Source organism: Bufo bufo, chromosome 1 (assembly GCF_905171765.1).
Source record: "Bufo bufo chromosome 1, aBufBuf1.1, whole genome shotgun sequence".
Classification (NCBI taxonomy): Eukaryota; Metazoa; Chordata; class Amphibia; order Anura; family Bufonidae; genus Bufo; species Bufo bufo.
In genome coordinates, this window is record NC_053389.1 from 235,346,530 (window position 1) to 235,372,723 (window position 26,194).

Here is a 26,194-nt window from a genome sequence, read left to right on the forward strand (position 1 = left end):
AACGTGTTTCATGTCTCCCTGTTGAAGCCACTGGTGTGTAATCGTTTCACTTCCTCGGTTCCTCGGCCTCGTCCGGTCCAAGTGGGCAATCGTGAGGAATATGAGGTGAGCAATATCCTGGACTCACGCCTGGTCCGCGGTCGGTTGCAGTTTTTGGTCCATTGGCGTGGTTATGGTCCAGAGGAGCGTTCCTGGGTTCCCTCCGCAGATGTCCATGCTCCTGCCTTGCTCCGAGCCTTCCACGCACGCTTCCCTCAGAAACCGTTTTGTGCTCCGCGGAGGAGGGGCCCTTGAGGGGGAGGTACTGTCATGGTCTTACCTGCTTGCTGCTCTCCTTCGTTTGACATGTGCTGGCGGCCATCTTGGTTTCTGGGTTTCTTGTAGCCTTCCACCCTGCGGCTCCTCCTTCCCCTGGGAGGAGCTGGATGCCTAGCTCATATATATAGGAGGTCTGTGGCTTCAGTTCCTTGCTTGGTCCTCTTGTGTTCACTTGCTTCTAAGACTGCTGCTGCTTCTGGTTCCTGATCCTGGCTTCGTCTGACTACCCTGCTGGTTCCTGATCCTGGCTTCGTCTGACTACCCTGCTGGTTCCTGATCCTGGCTTCGTCTGACTACCCTGCTGGTTCCTGATCCTGGCTTCGTCTGACTACCCTTCTGGTTCCTGACCTCTGGCTTCGCAAAGACTCTGCTCGGTTTCACCATCCGTTTGGACTTTTGCTTTACAGCTTTATTTTCAATAAAGCCTTCTTATTTTCATTTATCTCTTGTTGTACGTCTGGTTCATGGTTCCGTGACACAGCCTCCTCGCAGCTTACCAGGTACAGTCCTGTCCACTGTGTATCACAGCTCAGTCACTTTCACTTGAATGGGTGCCTAGGTCACATGAAGAATGAACGTTCCACATGTCTAGGGTAAGCTGCGAGGAGGCCGCTGCTCTCACTGGAGCGCAATTCTAGAGGAAAACCTGATACAAGCAGCAAAAGACTTGAGACTGGGGCGGAGGTTCACCTTCCAGCAGGAGAACCACCCTAAACATACAGCCAGAGCTACCATGGAATGAATGGTTATAGCCATTCCTGCAAGATGGACTTACATGCTACAGGCAAAATGATAAATAACAGTTCTTATCCACTCTTTTATTGGGATTTACGGCATTGTTAATGTGTCCAGAGATTGCCCATTCTGGGGTCAAAGGGTTGGTATATAGAGCTAGTCATGTACTACGAGATGGATGGGGAAAAAACAATGCGCTCACCACTCTGTGTTCCGTGGTATGGCCAACAATGGACTAAGGTCCGGAATCCATACTCCAGGCTCGGGAGCGATATGGCATACAAAAGATGAGAAGCGGGTCTGGTCATATAAAACACCAATTTATTTCTTCCAGTGTAAAAGGCAGATTTAAAAATGGAACAAAAACAGGTCCTGAAATAGCCTACGCGTTTCGCACAATCATTGCTTACTCATGGCCATGAAATGGATGACATTGCTTGAAAATGGCTCTGGAGAGGGCTGAAAGTTTGCAGGGCTTAGTAGGGCTGTATTGAGTATGGCAGAATACTGTTATATAGATATATTAGTGCATCTCAATAAATTAGAATATCATCAAAAAGTTAATTTATTTCAGTAATTTAATTTTAACGGTGAAACTCATATATTATATAGATTATATCTCTCTATCTACTGGTGCATCTCAATAAATTAGAATGTAATAAAAAAGTACATTTATTTTAGTAATTCAATTAAAAGAAATAAACGCTTGAAATAGATCCCTCTGTTGTGTAATAAATCTAATATATGTAATAAATCTATATAATATTAGTTTCACTTTTGGAATTGAATTACTGAAATAAATAAACTTTTTGATGATATTCTAATTTATTGAGATGCACTAATAGATAGAGAGATTAAACATTCTATCTATCTATCTATCTCATATCTATCTATCTATCTATCTATCTATCTATCTATCTATCTTATATCTATCTATCTATCTATCTATCTATCTATCTATCTATCTATCTATCTATCTACACTACCTGTCCATAAAAAAAGTTGCCACTTGGATTTAACTAAGCAAATAGTTATGAGCCTCCTATTGGATAAGTTATTTAACCCCAACTGGTGCAATGAGTTGCTTATCATTTCTTAAACAACCATGTCGAAAGACACATCTCGTGGTCGTGGAAAAGATGTTAGTCTGTTTGAGAAGGGTCAAATCATTGGCATGCATCAAGCAGAGAAAACATCTAAGGAGATTGCAGAAACAACTAAAATTGGGTAAGGAACTGTCCAACACGTTATTAAAAACTGGAAGGATAGTGGGAACCATCGTATTCAAGGAAGAAATGTGGTGGGAAAAAAATCCGGAATGATCGTGATCGGCGATCACTTAAACGTTTGGTGAAATCAAATCGAAGAAAAACAACAGCAGAACTCAGGGCTATGTTTAATAGGTAAAGTAAGAGCATTTCCACACGCACAATGCGAAGGGAACTCAGGGATTGGGACTGAACAGCTGTGTAGCCGTAAGAAAAACACTAATCAGTGAGGCAAACCAGAAAAAAAGGGCTTCAATTTGCTAGGGAGCATAAAGATTGGACTCTGGAGCAATGGAAGAAGGTCATGTGGTCTGATGAGTCCAGATTTACCCTGTTCCAGAGTGATGGGCGCATCAGGGTAAGAAGAGAGGCAGATGAAGTGATGCACCCATCATGCCTAGTGCCTACTGTACAAGCCTGTGGGGGCAGTGCTATGATCTGGGGTTGGTCAGGTCTAGGTTCAGCAACAGTATGTGCTCCAAGAATGAGGTCAGCTGACTACCTGAACATACTGAATGACCAGGTTATTCCATCAATGGATTTTTTCTTCCCTGATGGCACGGGCATATTCCAAGATGACAATGCCAGGATTAATCAGGCTCAAATTGTGAAAGAGTGGTTCAGGAAGCATGAGACATCATTTTTACACATAGATTGGCCACCTCAGAGTCCAGACCTTAACCCCATTGAGAATCTTTGGGATGTGCTGGAGATGGCTTTGCGCAGCAGTCAGACTATACCATCATCAATGCAAGATCTTGGGGAAAAATTAGTGCAACACTGGATGGAAATAAATCTTGTGACATTGCAGAAGCTTATCGAAACAATGCCATAGCTAATGCATGCCGTAATAAAAGCTAAAGGTGGTCCAATGAAATATTAGAGTGTGTGACCTTTTTTTTTTTGGGTGGCCCCTTTCTTTTGGACAGGCAGTGTATCTATCCATCCATCCATATTTATCTATATTTATATAGTTCCTGTGAGCTGATGATAGAAATGATGATTACAATCACAATAATCTGCTCAAGCTCCCCTAGCTACCAAAAAAAAATATTCAGACACTGGACCAACATCTCCAGAAAATTACAGGTCGGTTGGTCACTGGTCTCATCTACTATTACTTTCACACTTGTGGCAGAGGATTGTGGCAGGCAGTTCCGGCGACAAAAATGCCTGCCAGATCCGGCAATCTGGACGCAAAAGGATACATTTATGAGACGGATCTGGATGCGGATGAGTCTCATAAATGCATTGCAATACTGGATCTGTCTTTCCGGTTGTCATCCGAAAAAATGCATCCAGTATTTATTTTTTTCACAGATTTAATGGTCTGCGCATGCGCAGATGGAAAGAACGGATCCGTTTTGTCGGAACACTTGGGGCCGGATCCGGCATTAATGCATTTTAATGGAAATTAATGCCGGATCCGGCATTCCGGCAAGTGTTCAGGATTTTTGGCCGGAGAGAAAACTGCAGCATGCTGCGGTATTTTCTCCGGCCAAAAAACGTAAGAGGGACTGAACTGATGCATCCTGGTACATACTAAGGGTGCATTCACATGACTGTATAAATGGATCCGCATCCATTCCGCAATTTTAATTTTAATGGGGCAGCAAAAGATGAAGACAGCACACCGTGTGCTGTCCGCATCCGTTGTTCCGTTCCGCGGCCCCGCGGTAGCGGACAAGAATAGGCGATCTCTAGATAGCGCCGGCCAGGTGCGATCCGCAAAATGACGAACACAGACGGCCAGTATCTGTGTTTTGCGTATGCTCAATTTGCGGACCGCAAAACACTTACGGTCATGTTAATGCACCCTATACGGAATGCTCTCCATTCAGAATGCATTAGGATAAAACTGATCTGTCTTTTTCCGGTATTGAGCCCCTAGGACGGAACTCAATACCGGAAAACAAAAACGCTAGTGTGAAAGTACCCTTAGGCTGGGTTCACACTTGAGCGTTTTACAGCGCGTTCAAACGCGCTCTAAAACGCTCAACACATGAAAACCAATGCTTCCCTATGGCCCTGGTTCTCACTTGAGCGTTTTACAGCACGTTTGAACGTGCTGAAAAACGCCCTACGCACAAACAAGTTCTTGAGCTTCTTTGGGGCGTTTTGACGCGCGTTTGTGGCCATAGGACACTGCAGTCAATCACACAAACGCGCGTCAAACGCGCGTTTACTATTGCAAAAAACGCGCATAAACGCGCATATCAAATACGCTCAGGTCTGAACCCAGCCTTAGAATGGGTCTACAGTATACAGTATGTACCCAGAGAACTTTCCCTCTCCTGCAAATGTAATTCTCCGATTGGCCACTTGGTGTCTCCCGTACTCCTCAACCTGGAGCTGTAATTCTAGTCTTTGCCACTTGGGGCCTCCCTCTGCTCCTCACGTTCTGCTTTGTCTCATCCCGCCTCCCGCTGCTGCAGTACGGCGGCTGACCGCTAGGCGTCCCCCTCTTACCCCCGGGGACCCGAGCAGCGGATAGAGGAGAAGTGGCTGCAGCAGCGGCTCGGTGTGCAGGGCCGACCCCGGGATGATGCCGCCCACTCCTCCCCGGTAACTGCAGGACAGGGGATATGGACCAGGGACTACTTGGAACTACAGCCGCCTGCACCATCCTCATCCTGGGGATCGGGCTGCAGCTGCACCGGGGGGCGGCGGAAGGTAGGTGCAGAATCCTGCAAGCTGTGTGGATGGAAGGGGAGGGGGCCATATGCAATGTGGGGGACACTGCGGAAGGTGATGGGAGAGTCATCAAATCCATATGCCCCTACCATCCCCTTAATGGGTGCCATTATCTGCCCCTGATAATGCCATAGACTGCTCCTGATAGTTAGCACTAGTTGCCCCTGAAGCTGCTGGGTGGCAGTAGTTGCCCCGATGCAGGTGTGTAGGTGGCACTTTTGTCTTCCATGCCTCCAAGTGGATGGGAGCCATTAGTTGCCCCTGGGGTCTGTGGTGGATGACACTAGCTGCCCCTGACTATGCCCTGTTAGTGCCACTGCCTGCTGCTGACATCTCCAGTGGCTGTCCCTAAGGATGCCATTAACCGCTTGTGTTTCTGGTGAGTGACACTAATGGCCCTGGATGCGCCACGATGGCCCATATTCTGCTGGTGGCTGGTTAGGTGTCACAAGATGTCCATGATGCTGGTGGTGGATGCTGCTGATGCTCGTATCACATGACAGCAGATATATAATATGTTGAAATTTGACGCATTCAATAACTGCGATTGGCTTGTATAGCGGTCCGTGTGACACGATGGAAGTCGGCGCCGATCACATGACTCCCCCCTCTTTCCTGTGTCATGGTCAACCATCACAGGGTTGAGTTTGTGCTATGTAGGAGATTGATCAAAACTGGTGTAAAGTAGAACTGGCTTAGTTGCCCATAGCAACCAATTATATTGATCCTTTCATTTGCCAAAGGAGCTCTGAAAAATGAAAGGTGGAATCTGATTGGTTGCTATGGGCGACTAAGCCAGTTCTACTTTACACCAGTTTTGATAAATCTGCCCCACTGTCTCGACAGGATGATGGTGACGTGTAGTGCCTCCTACTGTCTTAGGCTACTTTCACACTTGCAGCAATGTGATCCGGCGGGCAGTTCCGTCGTCGGAACTGCCCGCTGGATCCGCCGATCTGCATGTGACTGAAAGCATTTGTGAGATGGATCCGTCTTGTATCTTTCACATTTTTACCGGTCTGCGCATGCGCAGGCCGGAAGGACGGATCCGGTATTCCGGTATTTTGAATGCTGGATCCGGCACTAATACATTCCTATGGAAAAAAATGCATTCAGGCAAGTCTTCAGTTTTTTTCGCCGGAGATAAAACCGTAGCATTTCTCTTTTGCCTGATCAGTCAAAATGACTGAACTGAAGACATCCTGATGCATCCTGATTGGATTACTCTCCATTCAGAATGCATGGGGATATGCCTGATCAGTTCTTTTCCGGTATAGAGCCCCTGTGACGGAACTCTATGCCGGAAAAGAACAACGCTAGTGTGAAAGTACCCTTATCTAACCTACGCCATTTTCTAACAACATGGCTGCTTGCTTCAGGTCCCAGTGAGGGAATTTCCTGTTTAAAATATTTGCGGAGCCCGGAAATTATCTGATAAAGCAGCAACAATGTGGCATACGGAGTCGCTAATTATTGTATATCTAGAACCAGGCTCTGGCTAAAGGATAGTACTAGTGCAGAGCGCCCCTCACTGATCAGTATATGTAATAATATCAGATCTATTCCCACTCTGGAGTGAGCTCGATTGTCAGCTCTGTGGTCCAGGATTTAATGTGTTTCAGTAGTTAAAAGGGGTTTTCCAGGTTCCTGATATTGATGACGTATCCTGGTACTAGCGCTATGAATGGAGGAGGAAGTACATCGCTGTAGTGGCCGTGCTGGGTTACTGCAGCTCAAACTGAAGTGAATGGGAGCTCAGCTGCAATAACCCAGCACAGCCACTACACTTTGAGTGGAGCTGTTTTTCATGCTCCATTCAGAAACAGAGGATGTAGGGAACAGGGTGTCGGAACCTCCTCGGATAGTAATGACTTATCCTGAGGATGAGTGATCAACAGTGATGGCCAGTTCGCATTGTTCGCCCGCAAACACATGCGGGCTGCCATCTTTTTTCACAAGTCCGGCGATGCACAGGTAAGCCCTTACCTGTACCTGTGTGCGAGCCGGTCTGAAACAAATGCGGTCAGTGGGAGCAGGCAGTTCTGAGAACAGGCGCCGGGGGCCTTCATCGGGCTGTTCTCGGAACTGCCTGCTCCCGCTGACTGCATTTGTTTCAGACCGGCTCGCGGCAGGACCCCTTTAAACAGATAATTATTGGTAATGCTATGACATGACCATAATCAGAAGGGGTTCAACTTATGTAGTAAGTGAGAGACAGCTAAATGTATCATCCACAGATGTCCCCCATAATAGCATATCGCTCACAGATGTCCCCATAACAGTGTGTTATCCTCAGGTCCCCCATAACAGTGTGTCATCCACAGGTGTCCCCATAAGGCCTCTTTCACACGGGCGTCCCAGATTTGCTCCGGGTGCATTGCGTGAAAACCGCGCGAGTAGGCACGCAATTACAGTCAGTTTTGATGTTCAGTTGTTTTCGCACGTGCAAAACGCATTGTGAGAAAAAACTGAAAGTGGTACCCAGACCAGAACCCGGACTTCTTCACTGAAGTTCGGGTTTGGGTTAGGTGTTCTATTCATTTTATTATTTTCCCTTATAACATGGTTATGAAGGAAAATAATAGAATTCTTAATACAGAATGCTTACTAAAATGTTGCTTGAGGGGTTAAAAAAAAAATAAAAAAAATTAACTCACCTCATCCACTTGTTCGCGCTGCCGGCATCGTCTTCTTCTTTCAGGACCTACAAAAGGACCTTTGATGATGTAATCATGCTCACCACGTGGATGTTCTATCTTCATTTAGCAGGACCTGCAATGATGTCACCACGTGGTGAGCGCGATCTCATCATCAATACGTCATCAAAGGTCCTTTTGCAGGTCCTGAAAGAAGAAGAAAGAAGACGATGTCGGCTGCGCGATCAAGAGGATGAGGTGAGTTAATATTATTTTTTTTTAACCCCTCAAGCAATATTTTAGTAAGCATTCTGTATTAAGAATGCTATTATTTTCCTTTATAACCATGTTATAAGGGAAAATAATACAGTGAATTGACTTTTATCAATTTACTAACCTCATCTCCTAGCAACCATGCGTAAAAATCGCACCACACTTGCCTGCGGATGGTTGCGATTTTCATGCGTCCCCATTCATTTCTATGGGGCCTGTGTTGCGTGAAAAACGCAGAATATAGAACACGCTGCGGTTTTCACGCAACACACAAGTGATGCGTGAAAATCACCGCTCATCTGCACAGCCCCCGCGCGGAATTCTCGCCTGTGTGAAAGGGGCCCAACAGTGTGTCATCGACAGGTGTCCCCATAACAGTGTGTCATCCACAGGTGTCCCCATAACTGTGTTATTCCCACATGTCTCCATAGCAGTGTGTCATCCACATCACAGGTCTTGGCTGTACCCTGTGGTTTGTATGGTAAATTATTCACATTATACTTTTTTTTTTTTTAAGTTAGTCTGTCACCTTGGTTAAGGGCTATTACAAATCTGTATAAGGAGGAGTTCAGATTGGTATGTATTATCGCCATACTGCCCCCTGTTCCTCTGCTGTGCTGGATTACATAGCTCGTGCTCAGGCGTCCTCTCCGTATGTGTGCACGGGCCAGCAGTCTGGACTGTATTTCAGTATAGCTCTGAGCCCTCGCAGGGGCACCAGGGACAGTATGAAATACCACTCAAGGTAAGGTCCTTTTCACACGAGCGAGTTTTCCCGCGCGGGTGCAATGCGTGATGTGAACGCATTGCACCCGCACTGAATCCTGACCCATTCATTTCAATGGGTCTGTGTACATGAGCGGTGTTTTTCACGCATCAGTTCTGCGTTGCGTAAAAATCGCAGCATGTTCTATATTCTGCGTTTTTCACGCAGCCCTGGCCCCATAGAAGTGAATAGGGCTGCGTGAAAAACGCATTGCATCCGCAAGCAAGTGCGGGTGCGATGCGTTTTTCACTGATGGTTGCTAAGAGATGTTGTTTGTAAACATTCTGTTTTTTATCACGCGCATGAAAAACGCATCAAAACACATTGCCCCCGCGCGGAAAAAACTGAACGTAATCGCAGACAAAACTGACTGAACTTGCATGCAAAATTGTGCGAATGTCACTAAACGCACCCTGAACGCATCCGGACCTAATCCGTATAGTTCATGTGAAAGAGGCCATTGGAAGAGACTTTGATATTGACTAAAAAGATTAACCATTTCTAGGTGACATCAAAGCCCGGAGATGTCGCTAACCTCTGTGTGCTTCCACCGTACTGTTTAGTGTCCCCCAAAAAGAGTAAACGTGTATTTACAAGGGTCGATATTTGGGCAGATTATAGGGAACGAACATTCCTACGAATGCTCGTTCCCAACAATCTGCCCGTGTAAAGGTGCCGCCGATCACCCGATAAACGAGCGAAACGGTCATTTAGCGGGTAAAACTGTGATTCATGCAGGCACCTAAATTATAATTTCTGGGCAGTAGATTGTATGGTGTAAACAGGGATCTGCTGCCCAGAAACAATGACGCCGTATGAGGACGAGCGATCGCAGGAACTATCCCTTGTCCTCATACTGTGGAGGAGATTGCTGCATGTAAATGGGCACTTCAACTCAACTGAACGAACAGCCGACTTTCAGGAAGGAACAGTTCCTTCCTGACAATCGGCTTCTCCTTGCCCCGACTAAATACACCTTAAGGGCTCATGCACACAAACTTATTTTCTTTCCGTGCCCATTCAGTTTTTTTTGCGGACCGTATGCGGAACCATTCATTTCAGTGGGTCCGCAAAAAAACCCAGAAGTTACTCCGTATGACCGTTCCGCAATAAAATAGAACATGTCCTATTATTGTCCACATTACGGACAGGGATAGGACTGTTCTATTAGGGGCCAGCTGTTCCGTTATGTTTTTGCGGACCGCAAAATTACATACGGTCGTGCGCATGAGCCCTAAGAGCGCATTCACACGGCCCCGCCTTGTTTTGTGGTCCGCAATTGCGTATCCGCAAAACACGGATGCCATCTTGGTGCGTTCCGCAGCCCATTATAGAAATGCCTATTCTTGTCCGGACATGCTCTATATTTTTGTTATATTGTTATATATTATATCACGGTGTGCTGTCCGCATCTTTTGCAGTCCCATTGAAATGAATGGGTCCGCACCTGTTCCACAAAATTGCGACACCATTCATACGGTCATGTGAAGGAGCCCTAAGACTGCGCCATTTTACTACTTTTTCAGACTGATTTTCTATTTCACATCACATCATTTTTTGTCACTTGATGGAATTGGGATTAAAGGGAACCTGTCATCACCTTTATGCTGCCCATACTAACAGCAGAATAAAGTATAGACAGATGAGTTGATTTCAGCGGTCTGTCATTTATGAGTTAGAAGTAAGTGGTTGCTGAGAACCAACATCATAATCATTGCAGACTGGGCCTGGGAAAGAGTCCGGCCACCTGAGAAGAGTAATGATTATTCATGACTTCCTGCTCTCCCTGCCCACCTGCTGATGACTGACCGGCTTCTACCTAGTTTTCTACCTTTCTGTCTAGGAGAGAACTGACAATCATCAGCAGATAAGCGGGGAGAGCAGGAGATTATGTATAACCAGGACTCTTCTCAGGTAGATGTGACTCTTCTCAAGGCCTGGGCTGCAATGATTATGTCACTAATTTATACTGCCCACAGTGAGGTCAGCATAAGGCCTCTTTCACACTACCGTTTTTTTTTTTCCGTTTTGCGGTCCGTTTTTTGCGTTCCGTATACGGTCCGTATACGGAACCATTAATTTCAATGGTTCCGCAAAAAAAACGGAATGTGTTCCGTATGCATTCCGTTTCCGTATTTCCGTTTTTCCGTTCCATTGAAAGATAGAACATGTCCTTTATTTGGCCGCAAATCACGTTCCGTGGCTCCATTAAAGTCAATGGGTCCGCAAAAAAAAATGGAACACATACGGAAATGCATCCGTATGTGTTCCGTTTCCGTTCCGTTTTTTTCTGAACCATCTATTGAAAATGTTATGCCCAGCCCAATTTTCTCTATGTAATTACTGTATACTGTATATGCCATACGGAAAAACGGAACGGAAAAAACGGAACTGAAACGGAAACACAACGGAAAAAAAAAAAACGGAAAAACGGATCCGTGAAAAACGGAACGCAAAACACTGAAATGGACTTACTGTAGTGTGAAAGAGGCCTAAAGCTGATGACAGGTTCTCTTTAAAGGGGTCGTCTCACTTCAGCAAATAGCATTTATCATGTAGAGAAAGTTAATACAAGACACTTACTAATGTATTGTGATTGTCCATATTGCCTCCCTTGCTGGCTGGATTCATGTTCCCATCACATTATACATTGCCTGTCTCCAGGGGTTACAACCACCGCTGCATTGCAGATGTGAGGTGGATGCCACAAAGGTCAGCACTTTTTCCTATAGTGTGCAAGCACGGCCACCGCTGCTGGATTTCAGGGTGGTCATAATCCCTGGATATGAGCAGTATATAATGCGATGAAAAATAAATCAAGCCAGCAAAGGAGACAATATGGATAATCACAATACATTAGTAAGTGCCTTGTATTAACTTTCTCTACATGATAAATGCCATCTGCTGAAGTGAGACAACCCCTTTAACTATTCATTTGCTGCAGCTTGATGACCGGCGATGTACAGTGCATTCGGTCTTCAGACCTTTTCACTTTTTTCACATTGTGTTATTTTATTTTTTAAAATTTTAGCACAAGGCTGCAACATAAGTTTTCCATAATCAATCTGCCCACAATACCCCATAATGAGAAATAAAAACAGAATGTTTTGATAATTTATTGAAAATGAAAAACTAAACTCTTGCACTGACATAAGTATTTAGGTCCTTTACTCAGGACTTGAAGAACCTTTTGGCAGTGATTACAGCCTCCAGTCTTCTTGGGTATGATACCACAAGGTTTCCACACCTGGATTTGGGGATTTTCTGCCATTCTTCTCTGCAGATCCTCTCAAGCTCTGTCAGGTTGGATGGAGACCGGTGGTGGACATTGATTTTCAGGTCTCTTCAGAGATGTTCGATTGGGTTCAGGTCAGGGCTCTGGCTGGGCCACTCAGCGGCATTCACAGAGTTGTCCCTAAGTCACTCCTGTGTTGTCTTTTGCTCCGTTTACTTTTCCCTCAACCCAGACCAGACTTCCTGTCCCAGCTGTTAAATAACACCAGCAGCATAATGCTGCCACGACCATGTTTAAAGGGGGTTATCCAATTCTAAAAATGCCCCTCACAATGTCCAGGCCCCTCTCACTCCGGATCCCTGCACGGACACCACTGCATCTGGCCGTCACACGGATCAAAACATCCAGGGGGTGGAGCCAATAGCAGGCTGCGACTCTGACCAGCCCTCTTGCATCACAGGTGACGTGACCCATGATGCTAAGGAGGCTGCAACCCCCGTTGCCGGATGTTTTGATCCGCGCGACGGGCAGATGCAGCGGCGGCCTTGCAGGGATCCGGAGTGACACGGGTGCCGGGGTAAGTATGAACCATAGGAGGGGCCTGGACACTGGGGATGGGGGACATTTTTAGAATTGGATAACCCCTTTAACTGTAGCAATAGTAAAGGGCGGTGATGAGCAGTGCTTGGTTTCCTCCAGACATGACGCTTGAATCTTGTTTCTCGCAGACTGTAATTTATACACCTGGACAAAATTGTGGGTACCCTTCCGTTAAAAAACAAAAACAAAAAAAAACCACAATGGTCACTGAAAAAACTCAAAACTGACAAAAGTAATAATAAAAATTCACTGAAAATCAGCCAATGGAAATCAGACATTGCTTTTGAATCATTTAGAAAAACTTTTGAGGCAATCACTGCAATCAAGCGATTTCTGTAACTCTCATGGAGACTTCTGTACTTGTCCACGGGTATTTTGGCCCACTCCTCATGAGTAGGGATGAGCGAATCGACTTCGGATGAAACATCCGAAGTCGATTCGCATAATACTTGGTTTCAATACTGTACGGAGCGAGCACTCCATACAATATTAGAATGTATTGGCTCAGAGGAGCCGAAGTTATTACTTTGCGAAGTCTCGCGAGACTTCGCATAATAACTTAATAAATTAATTTGTACTGTAAAAAAACAATTCCCGAACTCGGGTTCGGTTCCAAGGTATCACTTGGAACCAAACCCGAGTTCGGGAAATGTTTTTTTTACAGTACAAATTAATTTATGAAGTTATTGCGCGAAGTCTTGTGAGACTTCGCAAAGCAATAACTTTGGCTCATCGGAGCCAATACATTCTAATATTGTACGCAGCTCCTGCTCCATACAGTATTGAAACGAAGTATTATGCGAATCGACTTCGGATGTTTCATCCGAAGTCGATTCGCTCATCCCTACACATGAGCAAACTGCTCCAACTGTCTCAGGTTTAAAGGGTGCCTTCTCCAGACTGCATGTTTCAGCTCTTTCCACAGATGTTCAATAGGATTTAGATGAGGGCTCATAGAGGCCACTTCAGAATAGTCCAACGCTTTGCTCTTAGCCATTCTTGGATGTTTTTAGCTGTGTGTTTTGGGTAATTAGAGACCAAGCTTTCTGACACTGGGCATCACATTTCACTCCAGAATGCCTTGATAGTTTTGAGATTTCATTGTACCCTATACAGACTCAAGATACCCCATACCAGATGCAGTAAAGCAGTCTCAAAACATAACTAAGCCTCCTGCATGTTTCACAGTAGGTACAATGGGGAAGATATATCAAACTGGTGTAAAGTGGCTTAGTTGCCCATATCAACCAATCAGATTCCACCTTTCATTTTTCACAGCTCCTTTGGAAAATGAAAGGTGGAATCTGATTGGTTGCTATGGGCAACTAAGCCAGTTCTACTTTACACCAGTGTGATAAATCTCCCCCAATGTTCTTTTCATTGTATGCTTCATCTTTGCGTCTGTGAACATAGAGTTGATGTCACTTGCCAAAAATCTCCAGTTTTGTCTCATCTGTCCAAAGGACATTCACCTAGAAGCCTTGTGGCTTGTCAATATGCCTTTTGGCAAATTCCAGGCTTGCTTTTTTATGATTTGCTTTCAACAGTCGTTTCCTCTAAGGTCGTCTTCCATTAAGTCCACTTTGGTTAAGACCGCGACGAATAGTGCGATCTGACACTGATGTACCTTGACCTTGGAGTTCACCTCTAATCTATTTGGAAGTCGATCTGCGGTCTTTGGTTACCATTCGTATTATCCGTCTCTTCAATTTGTCATCAATTTTCCTCTGAAAGGCCAAGTCCAGGGAAGTTAGCTACAGTTCTGTAGACCTTAAACTTCTGAATACTATGTGCAACTGTAGTCACAGGAACATCAAGCTGTTTGGAGATGGTCTTATATCCTTTACCATGTTTGTCTCTAATTTTCTTTCTAATCTCCTGAGACAACTCTCTCTTAGCTTTCTTTGGTCCATGCTCAGTGTGGTACCCACCATGATACCAAACAGCACCATGACTACTTTTCACCCTAACAGGCAGAATGACTGATTACAAGTTTGAAGAGACCTGTAATGCTAATTACAGGACACATCTTAGCTTAAAGGGGTTTTCTCATCTCAGACAATGGGGGCATATCGCTAGGATATGCCCCCATTGTCGTATAGGTGCGGGTCCAACCGCTGGGACCCGCACCTATATTGAGAACGGAGCCCCGAAAGTGAAGGAGAGCGCACTGCGCTATTGCCGTCTGCCCCATAGAAATGAATGCGAGCATGGGCCGCGCATGTGCGGCACGCTCCCATTCACTTCTATGGGAGAGGCGGGGATTAGCGCTTGGTGGTGGACGGACCCTGGGAAATCTGGGGTCCTCCAGCCACAGCGCTCCCCGCTCCGTTCTCGATATAGGTGTGGGTCCCAGCACCTATCAGACAAGGGGGGCATATCCTAGCGATATGCCCCCATTGTCTAAGATGGGAATACCCCTTTAACATGTCCAGGCCAGTTTCACTAGTTTGATATTTTTTTTTTATTATTATTCTGTCGAACCACAATTCAAAAGCAATGTCTGATGTTCATTAGCTGATTTTCAATACATTTTTATTTATTGTTACTTTTGTCAGTTTCAAGTTATTTCAGTGACCATTGTGTTTTTTTTGTTCTTTAACTGAAGGATACCAACAATTTTGTCAATGTGTGTCGTTTTCATGTGTCTTTTAGGCCTCATGCACACGAACATATATTCTTTCCATGTTCGTTCCGTTATTTTTGTGGACCGTATACGGAACTATTCATTTCAATGAGTCCGCAAAAAAAATGGAAGTTACTCCGTGTGCATTCCGTTTCTGTATGTCCGTATTTCCGTTCCGCCAAAAAAATAGAACATATCCTATTATTGTCCGCATTATGGACAAGGATAGTACTATTCGATCAGGGGCCAGCTGTTCCGTTCTGCAAAATACATCCGTATTTTTTTTGCGGATCCGTTTTTTGCGGACCGCAAAATACATATGGTCGTGTGCATGAGGCCTTACTGAGGAGAGGCTTCTTTCTGGCCATTAAGCCCAGATTAGAGGAGTGTTGCAGTGATGATTGACCTTCTGGAAGTTTCTCCCATCTGCACACAGGATCTTTGGAGCTCAGTAAGAGTGACCATTGTGTTCTCGGTCACCTCTCTTATCAAGGGCCTTCTGCCCCGATTACTTAGTTTGGTGGGGCGGCCAGCTTTAGAAAGAAATATGGAGGCCACTGTGCTCTTGGGAACTTTTATGTGGAGCAGAAATGTTTTTGTAAATTTCTCCAGATCTATCCCTCTTCACAATCCTGTCTCTGAGCTCTACAGGCAGTTCTTTCCTCCTCCTGGCTTGGTTTTTGCTCTGAAATGCATGGTCAGCTGTGAGACCTTATATCAGGGATGGCTATCCTGAGTCTCTCCAGCTGTTGTGAAACTACAATTCCCACCATGCCCTGCTGTAGGCTGATAGTTGTAAACAGTCTGGGCATGCTGGGAGTTGTAGTTTTGCAACAGCTGGAGAGCCGCAGGTTGGCCATCCCTGCCTTATATAGACAGAGCTGTTTTTTTCCAGATCATATCAAATCAACTGAATTTACCGCACAGATAGACTTCAATCAAGGCGTAGAAACATCTCAAAGATGATCAGCAGAAATGGGAGGCCCCAGAGCAAAATTTCAAGGGCCTGAATACTTATGTCCATGTAATTTTAGTTTTTCCCTTTTCAATAAATTTGCAAACATTTCTAACATTCTCTCTCATTATAAGATATTGAGTGCAGAATGATGGGGAGAAACTTGAATTTCTTTATTTATTTATTTTTAGCACAAGGCCTCAACATAGCAAAATGTAAGAAAAAGCGAAAGGCTCTGAAGACTTTCTAAATGCATTGTATATAAGAGAATATAGAACATTCTCCTGTTTTTGTGCTGTTTTGTGTCAGACTTTACTAACCTGGTGGCATTCAGTTCACGGACCAGTAGGTTCATCTTGAGCCTAGCTCATGCTATGATCCAGCCCAGATAGGATAGTACTTAAAGGGACACTGACAGGCCAAATCAGCATATATAGTTAGATATATCACATTACAGGTCTTATAGAGTCTTTTAAAAGCATATAAGTATCCCCCCTGTCCACCTTATAAAGAGCGAAATATAAAGTTTTATAACCTGCTTCTCTGGTCAGCAATCTGCCCAAGGGGCGGCGTTTCATGTGAAAATGCGCCCAGCCAGCCTTCCCAACTGCCGTTTGAAGCCCCGCCCAGCTCATCAATATTCACTTCGCTGGGCGGGGCTAGAACTCTCCCCAGTCCCGATCCTGCGCAATTCAATCCTCCGGGCATCGTTCATGCCCAATCTTCTGCGCCTGCGCCCCGCCGTGCCGTTAGATCGCGCCTGCGTACACACACCAGCCTGCGTCTTCGAGGCAGCTGGCTGGGCGCATTTTCACATGAAACGCCGCCCCTTGGGCAGATTGCTGACCGGAGAAGCAGGTTATAAAACTTTATATTTCGCTCTTTATAAGGTGGACAGGGGGGATACTTATATGCTTTTAAAAGACTGTATAAGACCTGTAATGTGATATATCTAACTATATATGCTGTTTTGGCCTGTCAGTGTCCCTTTAAAGAAGACAGTTATGCCACCAAGGATGGAGAGGGATTACCAGGATCAGAATATTGATGACCTATATCTCACGCCATTTTAAAAGTTACCCAGCTTTCTAAGGAACAGAAACTTGACCGCAGAGGAATTTCTTTTAAATAGGATGCATTCACTGGACCGCTTGTAGTCCGTGTGCATCCTGTGGGCCCCATTGAAAAAATGCCTATTCTTTTCTGTAAATTGGACAAAAATAGGACATGTTCTATAATTTACGGCTCAGCTGCATGGATATGGACGGCACACGGATGACTGCTGTGTGCTGTCTGCATTTTTTGAGGCCCTATAAAAATAAATGGGTTAAGTGTGTGATTCCCAAAAAATGTGGTTCGGGTGTGGACCAAAAACACGGTTGTGTGAATGCATCCTTAGGCCTCATGCACATGGCCGTTGCCTGGCCGTGGCCATATTGCGGCCCGCATACAACTTCCTTGAATAGATCCGTAATCCGGAGCTGCGGTGTGGAACGGAGGCACAGAACCCCACGGAAGCACTACGGCGTGCTTCCGTGGTGTTTCTGTCCGTGCCTCCGCACCGCAAAAAAATAGAACTTGTTCTATTTTTTTTTACGGTGTGGACGGATCACCGACCCATTCAAGTTGAATGGGTCTGAATCTGTCACGGCTACCGCACGGATGGGGCACGTGCATTGGGGATCGCAAATTGCGGTCCCCAATGCACGGAACGGCCGCACAACGGCCGTGTGCCCGAGGCTTTACGTTGATTTCAGGGTGTGGTGTTCTGCAGGTCACCCACTACCTCATCAGTGGTGACAGAGCATTGTTGTGCTTTTTCTTGAACTAATACGTGTAAACTAATGTGCAGCCGCTCACTGCGCAGTGGTCCCAGGGGTGAGAGGCTGCACATTAGTGTATATTTACACACACAACGCGTGACAAAGCTCTGTAATTAGTCTTCTCCATGGTGCGCCTGGGGAGCAGCCACTACTCCGAGGTCTGGTGCCTCAGCCTGGAGCCAGGCTACGCAGCAGATGCCCCCAATACCCCTCCCTTGCCATGCAGTAGACAAGCTGCGTCCCGCATGTACATATAAATTAGTGATGAGACATAAATGTCCAGTGTCGGCTCAGCTTAATCTCCTGCCTGCTGTTAATTAGGGTAATTTCTGTTATTAACCTTTGAGTTGTTGGAGGGAAGAACAGTAGGCATCAGTCAAATGGATCAGCTGTCTGGTGCCAGGAACAGATTGGTTAGTTTTCCAAAAACGCAACTTTTTGGAATAACAATTGAATGGACCATCCTCCAGCTATGCCAACGCCACTGCTTCATCACAGAGCTGACAATCCGTCTAGGTTCTCTTTTACTGTAATTTGTTCAGGAATTATTTCTCTCCCCTGGAGCTTCCAATCTGGTGGTTATATAACATTTTAATCATTGTATGAAAAGTTCTGCAACTTTCTAATAGATTCTGGGGCACAGATGGGGTAAGCTTAGACAGACTGTCTAGACCTGCGGCAGATTTATCACAGGGGCTCAGGCTGGATGATGAATGTGGCGCAGGGACGGACGCTTTTCTCTCACCCTATACCAGCTATTGGTTGGCTTAGTCTGAGACTTTACTACAGAATTGTGGTGCAGTTTGAGTGCAAGATGTTGCATCTATCCAATGAAACCACACCCTCCCTTTTAAGTCCCACCCCTTACCGAATAAATAAAACAATTGTTGAAGGCCCATTTAAGCCAAATGGTGCCACTTTTTAGACTGTTCACAGGTCACCTAGGTTTCTTCATTTATTTATTTTTTCCTTTTCCCGCTGCCATGTCCTTTGGTGCCCCACCTCTTGGTGGACACAGACACCTCAATGTCTCTCTCCTCAGGGACATCTTCATCAGCGGCCTCCTAAACATTTTTAATTTATTTTTAATTTTTTATTTATCAACATTTTTCATACATTACTTGACATTCACAATCAATTCATTTGTATATTACAATAAAAAAAGTTATCGTTCATAATGTACATTAACATACATTTTTAAACCCTAATCCCCCCTCCCTATTACTTCCGTTTGATTTGATATGCTTGTTGTTGCCCTAATGTCGCCAGGAGCGCGGCGCAGCCAAAAATGACTTCTTCCTCAAATTTCATCTATATCTGAAATCACCTCGGGACCTATGAATTTAACTAAAACATCTCCCCAAATTCCGTTAATCATAAATCCTATCTCCAGTCTTCCCAGTTTCGTTCCCAATCGGATATCTTTTGGGATCCATCAAATAATATCTTTTCATAGCTCTTGATCTTATTCATTAATCCGTTCTAAATTTCATATTCCGGGTGCTTTTCAGAGCACCAGACTCTAGTGATGATAACCCGGGCTATCATTAATCCTTTCAACCATAGTGATTTACGGTATTTATTTACCATGCTGTCAGGTAGTTGTCCTAACAATGCCGATGATAACTCCATTGGATATTTTTGGGAAGTAGCTCTATGTAATTCCTCATATATTTGTTCCCAGAAATTTTGTATAACTGGGAAATTCCATAACATATGTTTGAAATCTGCCGTTTCGTGACGACATTTGGGACATTTATCATCAGCATTGTTTTTAAACCTACCAAGCAACAATGGAGTATAATATAACCTATGTGTGATGTTAAATTGTATCAGCCGGTAATTTTTGGATATAGATGCTTTCTTTATATTGCTATATATACTATGCCAATTAAGTATCCTCTCATATCCGGCATTTTGCTGCCACCCAACTTCACTAGTGAATTTAACAGCTTTACCTAAACCTAATAACATTTTCTGATATACTTGTGAAACAGATACCCTCGTGCCTCAAAGTTTAACAAAAATTAGTGAATTCATCTTCTTTAAAGGTGTTCTGTACTTTTATTTAACTGATGATCTATCCTCTGGATAGATCATCAGCTTCTGATCGGTGGGGGTCTGACACCCGGGACCCCCGCCAATCAGCTGTTGGAGAAGGCAGCGGCGGTGGCAGTAGTGCCGCGGCCTTATCACTGTTAACGCCGGCCCACTGACGTCACGACTAATATCAATTAGCGTGGGTAGGGCTAAGCTCCATTCAAGTGAACAGAGCTTAGCCCCGCCCACGCTAGTTGATACTAGTCGTGACGTCAGTGGGCCGGCAGTAAACAGTGAGAAGGCCGCGGCGCTGCTGGAGTGCCGCTGCCTTCTCAAACAGCTGATCGGCTGGGGTCCCGGGTTTCGGACCCCCGCCGATCAGAAGCTGATGATCTATCTAGAGGATAGATCATCAGTTAAATGAAAGTGCAGAACCCCTTTAACTATTATATAGTGATTGTCTTTAATAGAGCGAAAAGCATGTTGTAGTTGTGCACATCTATATTTAACCATAGAGCATTAACTATTTGCGAAATTCGATACAAATACCCCTCTTTTCCCTCCTGAACATCCGTTTTCTCTGACACAATCTGGCACAATAGAAAAGGGATCCGTCTCCCATTGACTTTCAATGTAGTTCATGACGGATCCGTCTTGGCTATGTTACAGATAATACAAACGGATCCGCCCAAAACGTGAGTGTGAAAGTAGTCTAAGTCCTGGAACCTCCCGGAGAGATCTCCACAGCAGGTGATCCTGGCGACTGAATGGTTTGTGTGGTTCCTGTTCAGATGACACAATCTTTCTTTTTACCACTTGAAATCCCTCCTCAGTGGGCCATAAAGTTTTCAGCAGATCGCGGCCTATGAACTGCCTTGTGGGGGCGTCTTGCTCTGGGCCGGTGTACTTGATCCGTACTGCATTCCTCCTTTGGGGTGTGGGGTTTGCAGATCTTGTGACATTAGAGAATAGTCTCTGGGGTCTGGAAGTGTTTGGCTCAGTATTGCCCCATGCTGTAGGTTTACTTGCCCCTGGCTGCTGGGCTCTGGTGCTGGCCTTCTCTATGGCTGATGGTGATGGCTCGGTGACCTCCATGTTGTCTCCAGGGTCTGGCAGTGTTTGGTTCAGTATTGCCCCATGCTGTAGGTTTACTTGTCCCTGGCTGCTGGGCTCTAGAGCTGGCCTTCTCTGTGGCCGATGGTGATGGCTCGGTGACCTCCATGTTGTCTCTGGAGTCCGTGGACTGCTGTGATTCAAGGATAGGTCTGTTGAGAATGGCTTCAGGGTCTGGGACTGGTATTACTGGGATGACTGGAGACAAGGCCAGGCTGTTACTGACTGCAGTGTCTGCACAGGTGTCAGTTGTAAGGTTCATTAACTCCTTATCTGAAACATGGAGGCAAATGGCACCCTTCAAATTGCATAACTTAGCACTAAAAATAAATACGCTACCAATAAAATGTCCGCAATGCTTTATTAAGGGGTATAATAAATAATTAAAATCATCAGCATTAATACTGTAAATTAATGAACCATCATAACCATTAAATAAATATCCACTCTGAGTGATACAGCCCCTCTAATAAAGCAAAGCGACGTTGTGATAAATAAGGGGAGGGTGGACGGGGCGACGAATCCGGTCTTCTTAAACTGGCCCACAAGCGCCGCCAGACCCACAATTTAAAGGGGACAACTTTCCCGCCGTATGTCAGGGAGCGATATTCTCCCCCAGCAACTGCTTCCACCAATCAGCGCCGGATCTGTAGCTGCTTCAAAACATCTTGTTGTAACCAGATGTAACCGATTCCAGGTAAATCTCCTCAGGTAAATCAGAAAAATAAAAGCGGGAAAACGAACAGAGAAACCTACCAATCTAAAAATAATAGTGCCATTGCCCCCATGTGTCCCCCAAGCTAAACGCTCTGGGGGGCCTAGACAGGATCATAGTTTAACCACATTTGTGCTGGGTCTTGCTGACTATAACACTTCTGTCCACTAGTTGCATTAACCTCTCCGTGACCACGCTGCTGTCTCCTGCAGGCTCTATAGGTGCAGCGGCCATGATTCTCACAGCTTTACCTTGCATTACAATGCTGTGCACTTCCTCATAGTCCAGGTCCTTCCCGCTGATGGTGTGCCTTCTCTTGACCACCTGCAGCCTGGTCTCCTTCTTGTTTTGAGGGGCCTGGATTTTGGGCCCGGCATTAGCCCCTTTGCTCTGTGTCTCTCTCATGGCGGTCAGTTCCCGGATACAGTTATCTAAACTCTCACTTTTCATCAGTCTCTCTTTAGAATCCGTCTCTCTCTCAAAGGGATTCGGTCACCTTGTTTTAGCCTATGGAGATGTGGACATGCACGGCTAGATCGCCGCTAGCATGTCCGCAATATACCTGTCCCATAGCGCAGTGTCCTTTTATTGTGTTTAAAAAATGATTTTATAGATATGTAAATCAGCCTGGTAAGGAGCCCAAGGGGCTGTACTAACCTTCTTGGAGCCCAGCCACGCCCCCATGTGAAGGAGTTCAGCACCGCCTGCGTCCTCCGAATCTCCTCCTTGCTCACAGTTAGATCGCCGTAATCTCGCGATGCAATGTTATTTTCAACACAGAAGTGATTTTATGCTGAAAAAGTAGTAAAACATAAAAAAACTATATAAATTTGGTATCGCCATAACCGTATCAACCCACAGAATAGAATTATCATATCATATTTACCGCAAGAGGAACCCTATAAAAAATAAAAATAAAAACACAGACACAATTGGCATTTTTACCCAATTCACCTAAAAAAAATGTTCTAAAAAGGGATCAAAAAGACTTATGTACCTCAAAATGTTACCAATAAAAAGTTACTACAGTCCGTCCCGCAAAAAACAAGCCTCCACACAGCTACATTGGTGAAAAAAGAAACATTTAATTGATGTTAGTATATAGTGATAGAAAATATCATTTATTTTAAGCACAAAAATGATATGCTAAAAAAGTAGTAACACATAAAAAAAAAATATAAATTTGGTATCTCCATAACCGTATCAATCCACAGAATAAAATTATCATATATTTACCCCAAGAGGAACCCCATAAATTTTTTTAAACACTGACACAATTGCCATTTTTACCCGATTCACCTCCACAAAAAATGCTACAAAAAGTAATCAAAAAGACTTATGCACCCCAAAATGATAGCAATAAAAACTACAGCCCGTCCTGCAAAAAACAAGCCCCCACACAGCTACATTGGTGAAAAAGTAAAAATGTTATGGCCCCTAGAACAATTTCAGCAAATTACATATTAGAAAATCCTGATGCCGATCCTTCCCTTCTGAATGCTGCCGTGTCCCCAAACAGCGGTTTACGACCACGTACAAGGTGTTGCTGTATTCAGGAAAAAAGGCATAACAAATTGTGCGGTGCATTTTCTCCTGTTAGCCCTTGTGAAAATAAAAAATGTAGGGCTAAATCAACATTATATTGGAAATAAAAGTTAATTTTTCATTTTCACAGCCATGCGTTTCTAAATTCTATGAAACGCTTGTTGGTTCAAAGCATTCACTTCACCACTATATTTATTCCTTGAGGGGTGTAGTTTCCAAAATGGGGTCAATTTTGTGGGTTTTCTTTATAGGGATACCTCAGGGTCTCTTCAAATGTGACATGGCACCTGAAAACCATTCCAACAAAATCTGCCCTCTGATAACAATATGGCACTCCTTTCCTTCTGCGCCCTGCCGTGTGCCCATACAGCAGTTTACAATCACATATGGGGTGTTTCTGTAAACTGCAGAATCAGGGCAATAAATATTGAGGTTTGTTTGGCTGTTAACCCTTACTGTGTAACAGGAAAAATTTATTAAAATGGAAAATCTGCACCAAAAAATGAAATTTTTAAATGTCCCCTACATTTTCCTTTAATTCTTGTGGAACACATAAAGGGTTAACAAAGTTTGTACAATCAGTTGTGAGTAACTTGAGGGGTGTAGTTTCTAAAATGGGGACATTTATTGGTGGTTTCTACTAATTAAGTCCCACAAAGCGACTCAATAACTGAGCTGGTCCTTAAAAAAGTGGGTTTTGGCAATTTTCTGAAAAATGTTAAAATTTGCTTCTAAATTTCTAAGCCTTCCTGAAAAAATAAAATTACATTTACAAAATGATGCAAACATAAAGTAGACATATAGGGAATGTAAAATAACTATTTTATGAAGTATCACTATCTGTCTTAAAAGTGGAGAAATTAAAATTTCTGCAATTTTTTATTTTTTTTTATGCATAAAGGTAAAACGTATCACCTAAAATTTACCACTAACATGAAGTATGATGTGTCACGAGAAAACAATCTCAGAGCGGCTTGGATAAGTAAAATTTTTTCAGAGTTATTACCAGATAAACTGACACATGTCCTATTTGAAAAATGGGGCGCCGTCATATGGTCCAAACTGGCTGTCGCTTGAACGGGTTAAACTCCACTTTATATCATTTATATTACTGCAGCAATATCTTGGTAAATATCCTCCATTCTCTCTCAAGTCTCATTCTGTATTATAAACTCTGAAATATGATTCTTGGCACATCTAATAACAGCCGGACACTAGTTTTATTCTTGGGGGTTAATCTTATGTTTCGGGATGTGACCGGTGGCAGAATGTTGCAGCATTTGTCCTCTGAACAGCTGTAAAATTCTCCGACTGTTGTATCTGTTAATATGTTTGGAGAATGGAATTTTAGGCTTCCTGGGAAATGTGGGCATAAGGCCTCATGCACATGACCGTTTTTCGGGTCCGCATCCGAGCCGCAGTTTTTGCGGCTCGGGTGCGGACCCATTCACTTAAATGCGGCCGCAAAAGATGCGGACAGCACTCCTGTGTACTGTCCGCATCCGTTGCTCCGTTCCGAGGCCCCGCAAAAAAAATATAGCATGTCCTATTCTTGTCCTTTTTGCTGACAAGAATAGGCATGTCTACAATGGGCCGCCCGTTCCGTTCCGCAGTTTGCTGACCGCAAAAAACAGCACGGTCGTGTGCATGTAGCCTAAAACTGATATATCCAACTCTGAGCGCTAGGGGGCAGACATACTGCATGTGCAGCAAGTTCAGCTTCACAGGGGCCCAGGTGGTACGGGGTCCCAGCCAGAAAGAAGTCATTGCTCACAGTGATCCCTGGTCGTACTGCACGGCTGGTTGTCCTTAAAGCCACGCAAGTGGGGGTGCGGCTTATCATGACAAATGTGTGAGGCTTAATACAGACGTGACAGTGGGGCACATTTACTATAGTGTCTGCGCCTGTGTCTCATGTTATATATAGTGTCTCATTTTGTTTTTTGCGCCTGTTGCGCCTATTTTGACTTTTAAGACAAATTCAGACGTTTTTTTTAACTTTTGTGCCTAAAATCCGTACTATTTATGTAGGTGCGCTTTATTTTGCACCAGATTTTGTTGTAAAAAGTCTAATTTCTATGCCACCCCAGGGCTGGCATACTTTTCTGTCTCTGTTTTAAATGGGGAGTTGCGCCACATTTTGCCTACTTTCATGGAGACTTGTACTACATTTTCATGCGTACTATTTAGACCAGTGTAAATGAATATGAACCTGTCTTACAAGAAAACAACCACTAGGTGTCAGTCTTAAACCAAAAAAGAAAGACCTGATTTAGTAAGTGGGGGGATGCTGGATTGCGCAGGACAAGGGCTGTTTTGTTTGTATTCTCATGCTTCCAGGCGGAGGATTTCACCTACCAGTGATGCCGGTGATGAAAAACCCAAACTCAAACTTGTAAAACACAAGTTCGTTCATCCCTACCGGTGACGTCACCGGGATCACTGCTAGGCGGTAGTCTCTGCCTAGCATTCCCATAGAGAGACCCGGTGAGTCACCGGATTTAAAGAAAAAGCCCTTGCCCTCCGCGATTTAGCACAGGGCAAGGTGGCGCATCAGAGCATGAAATGCAGCAATGCTCCACTCATTCATGCTGAATGAGGGAAGAGGAGGTTATGTCCGGGTTGAGCTCTGAACCTGGACAAACCCTTTAAGGGATAATAAATGAAATGCAAATTGAAGACAGACTGTGCCAATACACCAGTTGTTGTTTTTTTAACTCCCCCAAAAAAGGCGAGCTTAGTAACTGTGCCCCAATGTCTTACCTGCACGGGAAAGCACAATACTGCAATGTAGCTGAGGTGTTTGAGTGAACTTGGCAGGGAGTAAAATGTAATGCATTAGTGATGTGTGT

General features: G+C 44.5%; 1 protein-coding gene across 2 annotated transcripts in view; it reads left to right on the plus strand.

Moving 5' to 3' along the window:
* The first annotated feature begins 4,807 nt into the window (after positions 1–4,807).
* Positions 4,808–26,194, plus strand: part of KIAA1549 (KIAA1549 ortholog) — a 107,310-nt gene continuing 85,923 nt past the window's right edge. For both annotated transcript variants that reach the window (XM_040437335.1, XM_040437342.1), the window contains exon 1: positions 4,808–4,994. In XM_040437335.1, coding sequence (XP_040293269.1) covers positions 4,907–4,994 — 88 coding nt within the window. In that variant the 5' untranslated portion in view covers positions 4,808–4,906. The remainder of the gene's footprint in view (positions 4,995–26,194) is intronic.